The sequence below is a fragment of the Oncorhynchus nerka genome, linkage group LG7 (assembly GCF_034236695.1).
Source record: "Oncorhynchus nerka isolate Pitt River linkage group LG7, Oner_Uvic_2.0, whole genome shotgun sequence".
Lineage (NCBI taxonomy): Eukaryota > Metazoa > Chordata > Actinopteri > Salmoniformes > Salmonidae > Oncorhynchus > Oncorhynchus nerka.
This window is the reverse complement of record NC_088402.1, coordinates 5172548-5183686: the sequence shown is the minus strand read 5'-3', so window position 1 is coordinate 5183686 and position 11139 is coordinate 5172548. Positions and strand designations below refer to the sequence as shown.

At 52.7% G+C, this 11139-nt stretch overlaps 2 protein-coding genes across 2 annotated transcripts; both read left to right on the top strand.

The window, feature by feature from the left end:
* Nucleotides 1-221: 221 nt before the first annotated feature.
* On the top strand, nucleotides 222-1469 carry LOC135572385 (uncharacterized). Its single transcript, XM_065020076.1, has one exon. The coding sequence runs from the start codon at nucleotides 222-224 to the stop codon at nucleotides 1467-1469; it is 1248 nt and encodes a 415-aa protein (XP_064876148.1).
* Nucleotides 1470-6400: 4931 nt separating this feature from the next.
* On the top strand, nucleotides 6401-7204 carry LOC135572383 (uncharacterized). The gene has a single exon (XM_065020075.1). The coding sequence runs from the start codon at nucleotides 6401-6403 to the stop codon at nucleotides 7202-7204; it is 804 nt and encodes a 267-aa protein (XP_064876147.1).
* Nucleotides 7205-11139: the final 3935 nt, after the last annotated feature.

The window sequence follows — 11139 nt, the reverse complement described above, 5'->3', positions numbered from 1 at the left end:
CCACCGTACCACCATACCACCGTACAGCCATACCACCGTACCACCATACCACCATACCACCACACCACCATACCACCTTACTACCGTACCACCATACCACCACCATACCACCACCATACCACCATACCACCGTACCACCATACCACCGCATCACCACCGCACGCTGCATCACCGTACACCACCACCACCCACCACCATACCACCGCATCACGCATCACCACATGTATTTCACCATACCACCACCACCACCATACCACCGTATCACCGCACAGCCGCATCACCACGCATGCCACCCACCACCATACCACCACCATACCACCATACCACCACACCACCGTACCACCGTACCACCATACCACCACCATACCACCATACCACCGTACCACCGTACCGCCGTACCGCCGTACCACCGTACCACTGTACCACCATACCACCGTACCGCCGTACCACCATACCACCACACCACCATACCACCGCATTCACCATACTACCACCTACCACCATACCACCACCATACCACCATACCACCGCATCACCACCGCATCACGCATCACCGCATACCACCGTACCACTGTACCACCATACCACCGTACCGCCGTACCATCATACCACCACACCACCATACCACCGTACCACCATACCACCGTACCACCATACCACCACCATACCACCATACCACCGTACCACCGTACCGCCGTACCGCCGTACCACCGTACCACTGTACCACCATACCACCATACCACCGTACCGCCGTACCACCATACCACCACACCACCATACCACCGTACCACCGTACCACCACCATACCACCGTACCACCGTACCACCACCGTACCACCATACCACGACACCACCATACCAACCACCATACCACCGTACCACCATACCACCGTACCACCACCATACCACCATACCACCATACCACCGTACCACCATACCACCACACCACCATACCACCATACCACCACACCACCGTACCACCATACCACCACCATACCACCGCACCGCGTATACCATACCATCATCACTATACCATGCATCACCGTACAGCCATACCACCATACCACCGTATTCACCATACCACCGTACCACCATACCACCATACCACCGTACACCCGTACCACCGTATCACCGTATTCACCACACCACCATACCACCATACCACCACACCACCATACCACCGCACTCACCACCATACCACAATACCACCATACCACTACCACCACCATACCACCATACCACCATACCACCGTACAGCCATACCATACCCAGCCATACCAATCGCACAGCCATACCACCATACCACCATACCACCGTAGCCATACCACCGTGCACAGCCATACCACCATACCACCATACCACCGCATCAGCCATACCACCGCATTCACCACCATACCACCATACCACCATACCACCGTGCAGCCATACCACCATACCACCATACCACCATACCACCATACCACCGCATAGCCATACCACCGCACAGCCATACCACCGCACAGCCATACCACGCATCACCACCATACCACCATACCACCATACCAGCATACCACCATACCACCATACCACCGTACAGCCATACCACCGTACCACCACCATACCACAATACCACCATACCACCGTACTCACCACCATACCACCATACCACCATACCACCACCAGCCATACCACCGCATAGCCATACCATCACAGCCATACCACCGTACAGCCATACCACCGCATTTCACCACCATACCACCATACCACCATACCACCATACCACCATACCACCATACCACCGCATCACCATACCACCATACTCACCATACCACCACACCACCGCACCACCGCACCACCATACCACCACCATACCACCATACCACCGTTCACCGCACGGCTTGCATCACTGCATCACCGCATCACTGTACCACCATACCACCGCATACCATCACCATACCACCACACCACCATACCACCGCACCACCATACCACCGCATTCACCATACCACCACCATACCACCATACCACCATACCAGCACACCGCACCGTACCACCACCGCACCACTGTACCACCATACCACCATATCACCTACCATCATACCACCACACCACCATACCACCATACTCACCATACCACCGTATCACCATACCACCATACCACCGCATCACTATACCGCCGCATCATCACTCACCGTACCACTGTACCACCATACCACCATACCACCGCATCACTATACTCACCATACCACCGCATCACCATACCACCACCATACCACCATACCACGCACCACCGCACCGTACGCGTACCACCGTACCACTGTACCACCATACCACCGTACCGCCGTACCATCATACCACCACACCACCATACCACCGTACCACCATACCACCGTACCACCATACCACCACCATACCACCATACCACCGTTCATTGTACCACCGCATGCCGTACTCACCGTACCACTGTACCACCATACCACCATACCACCGTACCGCCGTACCACCATACCACCACACCACCATACCACCGTACCACCGTACCACCACCATACCACCGTACCACCGTACCACCACCGTACCACCATACCACGACACCACCATACCAACCACCATACCACCGTACCACCATACCACCGTACCACCACCATACCACCATACCACCATACCACCGTACCACCATACCACCACACCACCATACCACCATACCACCACACCACCGTACCACCATACCACCACCATACCACCGTACCGCCGTACCGCCATACCGCCGTACCGCCGTACCGCCGTACCACCGTACCACCGTACAGCCATACCACCATACCACCGTACCACCATACCACCGTACCACCATACCACCATACCACCGTGCCACCGTACCACCGTACCACCGTACCACCACACCACCATACCACCATACCACCACACCACCATACCACCGTACCACCACCATACCACAATACCACCATACCACCGTACCACCACCATACCACCATACCACCATACCACCGTACAGCCATACCACCGTACAGCCATACCACCGTACAGCCATACCACCATACCACCATACCACCGTACAGCCATACCACCGTGCAGCCATACCACCATACCACCGCATCAACCATGACAGCCATACCACCATCACCACCATACCACCATACCACCATACCACCGTACAGCCATACCACCATACCACCATACCACCATACCACCATACCACCGTACAGCCATACCACCGTACAGCCATACCACCGTACAGCCATACCACCGTACCACCACCATACCACCATACCACCATACCACCATACCACCATACCACCGTATTACAGCCATACCACCATCATCACCACCATACCACAATACCACCATACCATCTACCACCACCATACCACCATACCACCATACCAATCATCAGCTATACCATCGCATAGCCATACCACCATACAGCCATACCAATCGCGACAGCCATACCACCGCACCACCACCATACCACCATACCACCATACCACCATACCACCATACCACCATACCACCGTACCACCATACCACCGTACCACCATACCACCATACTACCACCATACCACCATACTACCACCATACCACCGTACTACCGTACCACCATACCACCACCATACCACCGTACCACCATACCACCGTACCACTGTACAGCCATACCACCGTACCACCATACCACCGTACCACCATACCACCATACCACCATACCACCGTACAGCCATACCACCATACCACCATACCACCATACCACCATACCACCGTACAGCCATACCACCGTACAGCCATACCACCGTACAGCCATACCACCGTACCACCACCATACCACCATACCACCATACCACCATACCACCATACCACCATACCACCGTACAGCCATACCACCGTACCACCACCATACCACAATACCACCATACCACCGTACCACCACCATACCACCATACCACCATACCACCGTACAGCCATACCACCGTACAGCCATACCACCGTACAGCCATACCACCGTACAGCCATACCACCGTACCACCACCATACCACCATACCACCATACCACCATACCACCATACCACCGTACCACCATACCACCGTACCACCATACCACCACACCACCGTACCACCGTACCACCATACCACCACCATACCACCATACCACCGTACCACCGTACCGCCGTACCGCCGTACCACCGTACCACTGTACCACCATACCACCGTACCGCCGTACCACCATACCACCACACCACCATACCACCGTACCACCATACCACCGTACCACCATACCACCACCATACCACCATACCACCGCATCAATCAGACCACGCCGTGCCAATGCCACTGTACCCACCATACCACCGCATACCATCATACCACCACACCACCGCACCACCATACCACCGTACTCACCATACCACCACCATACCACCATACCACCGTATCATCACAGACCGCCTACGCGCGTACCACCGTACCACTGTACCACCATACCACCATACCACCGCATCGCCGCATCACCATACCACCACACCACCATACCAACCACCGCACTCACCACCATACCACCGCACCACCGTATTTCACCACCGTACTCACCATACCACGACACCACCATACCAACCACCATACCACCGCACCACCATACCACCGCACCACCACCATACCACCATACCACCATACCACCGTACCACCATACCACCACACCACCATACCACCATACCACCACACCACCGTACCACCATACCACCACCATACCACATCACCAGATCACCATACGCCATACCGCCGCATCCGCATACCGCAGAACCACCGCACCACCGTACAGCCATACCACCATACCACCATTTCACCACCATACCACCGTACCACCATACCACCATACCACCGTGCACCGCACCAATCGCACACCCACCGTCACCACCACACCACCATACCACCATACCAATCGTATCACCACCATACCACAATACCACCATACCACCAATACCACCACCATACCACCATACCACCATACCACCGCATAGCCATACCACCGCATAGCCATACCACCGCACAGCCATACCACCATACCACCATACCACCGTGACAGCCATACCACCGCATGACAGCCATACCACCATACCACCGCACCACCGTACAGCCATACCACCGCACCACCACCATACCACCATACCACCATACCACCGCACAGCCATACCACCATACCACCATACCACCATACCACCATACCAATCGCACAGCCATACCACCGCACAGCCATACCACCGCATAGCCATACCACCGCATCACCACCATACCACCATACCACCATACCACCATACCACCATACCACCATACCACCGTACAGCCATACCACCGTACTCACCACCATACCACAATACCACCATACCACCGTATCACCACCATACCACCATACCACCATACCACCAAGACAGCCATACCACTATACAGCCATACCACCGTACAGCCATACCACCGCACAGCCATACCAATACCACCACCATACCACCATACCACCATACCACCATACCACCATACCACCATACCACCGTACCACCATACCACCGTACCACCATACCACCATACTACCACCATACCACCATACTACCACCATACCACCGTACTACCGTACCACCATACCACCACCATACCACCGTACCACCATACCACCGTACCACTGTACAGCCATACCACCGTACCACCATACCACCGTACCACCGTACCACCATACCACCATACCACCATACCACCGTACCACCATACCACCATACCACCGTACTACCGTACCACCATACCACCACCATACCACCGTACCACCATACCACCGTACAGCCATACCACCGTACCACCATACCACCATACCACCGTACCACCGTACCACCATACCACCGTACCACCATACCACCATACTACCACCATACCACCATACTACCACCATACCACCGTACTACCGTACCACCATACCACCACCATACCACCGTACCACCATACCACCGTACCACCGTACAGCCATACCACCGTACCACCATACCACCGTACCACCGTACCACCATACCACCATACCACCATACCACCGTACCACCATACCACCATACTACCACCATACCACCATACTACCACCATACCACCGTACTACCGTACCACCATACCACCACCATACCACCGTACCACCATACCACCGTACAGCCATACCACCGTACCACCATACCACCATACCACCACACCACCATACCACCTACTACCGTACTCACCATACCACCACCATACCACCACCATACCACCATACCACCGCATTCACCATACCACCGCACACTGCACGGGCCGCACCGCACTCACCGTACCACCACACCACCATACCACCGCATCACCGCATTACCACCGTACTCACCGCATCTCGCACTCACCATACCACCGTACCACGCATGCCATACCACCGCATTTCACCGCACCACCATACTTCCACCATACCACCATACCACCACACCACCGCACTCACCGCACCACCATACCACCACCATACCACCATACCACCAGACACCATCGCACCGCATCGGGGCGCATTCACCGCACCACTGTACCACCATACCACCGCATCAGCCGTACTCACCATACCACCACACCACCATACCACCGTACCACCATACCACCGCACCACCATACCACCACCATACCACCATACCACCGCACCATCAGACTCACCGCCGTACCATCGCATCACTGTACCACCATACCACCGTGCGCCACCATCATACCACCACACCACCATACCACCGCACCACCATACCACCGTACCACCATACCACCACCATACCACCATACCACCGCACCATTTCACCGCATACCGCCGCATGCCACCGTACCACTGTACCACCATACCACCATACCACCGCATCACCGCGTTAATTGCCACCATACCACCACACCACCATACCACCGCACTCACCGTGCCACCACCATACCACCGCACTCACCGCATCACCACCGTACCACCATACCACAATGACACCACCATACCAACCACCATACCACCGCACTCACCATACCACCGTGCCACCACCATACCACCATACCACCATACCACCGTACCACCATACCACCACACCACCATACCACCATACCACCACACCACCGTACCACCATACCACCACCATACCACCGCATCAGCACGCAGCCGCCATAGATCGCCGTGCCGGCCGATCCGTCGCCACCGCATCACATCGTTATAGCCATACCACCATACCACCGTACCACCATACCACCGTTCACCATACCACCATACCACCGTGCCACCGCACCAACCGCACCACCGCACCACCACACCACCATACCACCATACCACCACACCACCATACCACCGCATCACCACCATACCACAATACCACCATACCACCGTACCACCACCATTTTCACCACCATACCACCATACCACCGTACAGCCATACCACCGTACAGCCATACCACCGTACAGCCATACCACCATACCACCATACCACCGTACAGCCATACCACCGTACAGCCATACCACCATACCACCGTACCACCGTACAGCCATACCACCGTACCACCACCATACCACCATACCACCATACCACCGTACAGCCATACCACCATACCACCATACCACCATACCACCATACCACCGTACAGCCATACCACCGTACAGCCATACCACCGTACAGCCATACCACCGTACCACCACCATACCACCATACCACCATACCACCATACCACCATACCACCATACCACCGTACAGCCATACCACCGTACCACCACCATACCACAATACCACCATACCACCGTACCACCACCATACCACCATACCACCATACCACCGTACAGCCATACCACCGTACAGCCATACCACCGTACAGCCATACCACCGTACAGCCATACCACCGTACCACCACCATACCACCATACCACCATACCACCATACCACCATACCACCATACCACCGTACAGCCATACCACCGTACAGCCATACCACCATACCACCATACCACCATACCACCATACCACCGTACAGCCATACCACCGTACCACCACCATACCACCATACCACCATACCACCGTACAGCCATACCACCGTACAGCCATACCACCGTACAGCCATACCACCGTACCACCACCATACCACCATACCACCGTACAGCCATACCACCGTACAGCCATACCACCGTACAGCCATACCACCGTACAGCCATACCACCGTACCACCACCATACCACCGTACAGCCATACAACCGTACAGCCATACCACCGTACAGCCATACCACCATACAGCCATACCACCATACCACCGTACAGCCATACCACCGTACAGCCATACCACCGTACAGCCATACCACCGTACAGCCATACCACCGTACCACCACCATACCACCGTACAGCCATACCACCGTACAGCCATACCACCGTACCACCACCATACCACCATACCACCATACCACCGTACAGCCATACCACCATACCACCGTACAGCCATACCACCGTACAGCCATACCACCGTACAGCCATACCACCGTACAGCCATACCACCGTACAGCCATACCACCGTACCACCACCATACCACCATACCACCGTACAGCCATACCACCATACCACCATACCACCATACCACCGTACAGCCATACATAGTTCAACACCATTTCACTGCTTGAATACATTGGCTGCATCACAAACATTCCCACAGAGAAAACCACCGCTAACCTCACACACAGAGTCCAGCATTAACAGGTACAGCATTACCCTGGCACAGTAATACCCTGGCACAGTATTACCCTGGCACAGTATTACCCTGGCACAGACACAGAGAGTCCAGCATTAACAGGTACAGCATTACCCTGACACACAGAGAGTCCAGCATTAACAGGTACAGCATTACCCTGACACACAGAGAGAGTCCAGCAGTCACAGCATCACCCTGGCACAGACACAGAGAGTCCAGCATTAACAGGCACAGTATTACCCTGGCACAGACAGAGAGTCCAGCATTAACAGGCACAGTATTACCCTGGCACAGACAGAGAGTCCAGCATTAACAGATACAGTATTACCCTGGCACAGTATTACCCTGGCACAGTATTACCCTGGCACAGACAGAGAGAGTCCAGCATTAACAGGTACAGTATTACCCTGACACAGTATTACCCTGGCACAGTATTACCCTGGCACAGTATTACCCTGGCACAGACAGAGAGAGTCCAGCATTAACAGGTACATCATTACCCTGGCACAGACAGAGAGAGTCCAGCATTAACAGGTACATCATTACCCTGGCACACACAGAAAAACATGATGAACCGTCTCATTGCACAAAGTGAAGAGAGAGAGAGAGAGAGAGAGAGAGAGAGAGAGAGAGAGACAGAGAGACAGAGAGAGAGAGAGAGAGAGAGAGAGAGAGAGAGAGAGAGAGAGACAGAGAGAGACAGAGAGAGAGAGAGAGAGAGAGCAGAACTAACTAGAGAGAGAGAGCAGAACTAACTAGAGAGGGATACCAGAACTAACTAGAGAGGGATACCAGAACTAACTAGAGAGGGATACCAGAACTAACTAGAGAGGGATACCAGAACGAACTAGAGAGGGATACCAGAACTAACTAGAGAGGGATACCAGAACTAACTAGAGAGGGATACCAGAACTAACTAGAGAGGGATACCAGAACTAACTAGAGAGGGATACCAGAACTAACTAAAGAGGGATACCAGAACTAACTAGAGAGGGATACCAGAACTAACTAGAGAGGGATACCAGAACTAACTAGAGAGTTAGTTGTATCCACATGAATTTGATGTTCAGAGAGAATAAATCAATGATTTTAAAGCTTTCAAACTGACACAGCAAATGCTTCTGTTTCCTCTGTATCCTTGTGTGTGAAGTGATGTTCAATTCAGAGACAGACTAGATATTTGTTCCAGCTGGTACCCTATTCCCTATATAGTGCACTACTTTAGACCAGAGCCCTATAGCACCCTATTCCCTATATAGTGCACTACTTTAGACCAGAGCCCGATGGAACCCTATTCCCTATATAGTGCACTACTTTAGAACAGGACCCTATGGAACCCTATTCCCTCTGTAGTGCACTACTTTAGACCAGGACCCTATGGAACCCTATTCCCTATATAGTGCACCCTACTTTTGACCAAAACCATATAGAGCCTGATAGTGCACTATATAGCAACAACAAAAAATGTGTCATCTGAGCCACAGACACATAGTGCTGTCTTCCTTCATTCAGCCTTGTTTCTCCAGTCAACACGGCCTTTTCAAAGTCATGGCTCCTCTCCCAAGTTCCCACCCACTTTGGAACCGAACACTATATTCTGACAACTGAGTTCTAGATTCTTTCACTGTGTTCTATTCCAAGATGTCCGTCACAACACAGCCTTGATCCACATATTACTGGAGAAGACAGGAGGTCAGTTTAGAACACAGCCTTGATCCACATATTACTGGAGAAGACAGGAGGTAAGTTTAGAACACAGCCTTGAACCACATATTACTGGAGAAGACAGGAGGTCAGTTTAAAACACAGCCTTGATCCACATATTACTGGAGAAGACAGGAGGTCAGTTTGATCCACATATTACTGGAGAAGACAGGAGGTCAGTTTAAAACACAGCCTTGATCCACATATTACTGGAGAAGACAGGAGGTCAGTTTAAAACACAGCCTTGATCCACATATTACTGGAGAAGACAGGAGGTCAGTTTAAAACACAGCCTTGATCCACATATTACTGGAGAAGACAGGAGGTCAGTTTAGAACACAGCCTTGATCCACATATTACTGGAGAGGACAACATCTCTATCAGGCAGGTATGTAAGAAAATAAAAAAAGAGTTTAGGAAAATAATATGACCATTGTAAAATAAGTATTTTTTGTCTTAAATTCAATTGAATTTAAATGTAATTAATGTCAACATCATCTGTGACGTAAAAAAAAAAACAACAGGAATAATTAGCTCTGAAGCTTGTTAGATTGATTAGTTAGCTGATTGATCTTCATTCTACATTACACAAGAAGACGTAGCAATAGTTAATGATGGGCCCTGTTCATTACGGTGACAGACTGCTGTACGGCTCATCACACCCACTCTTATCTGCGTACCAAACAGCGCCCTACTTCCTATAAAGTCTACTTATTTTGGTTAAAAG

What these genes read in the sequence shown, in the direction of transcription:
- LOC135572383 (XM_065020075.1), top strand. Translation starts at nt 6,401, where the DNA reads ATGCCATACCACCGCATTTCACCGCACCACCATACTTCCACCATACCA.
- LOC135572385 (XM_065020076.1), top strand. Translation starts at nt 222, where the DNA reads ATGTATTTCACCATACCACCACCACCACCATACCACCGTATCACCGCA.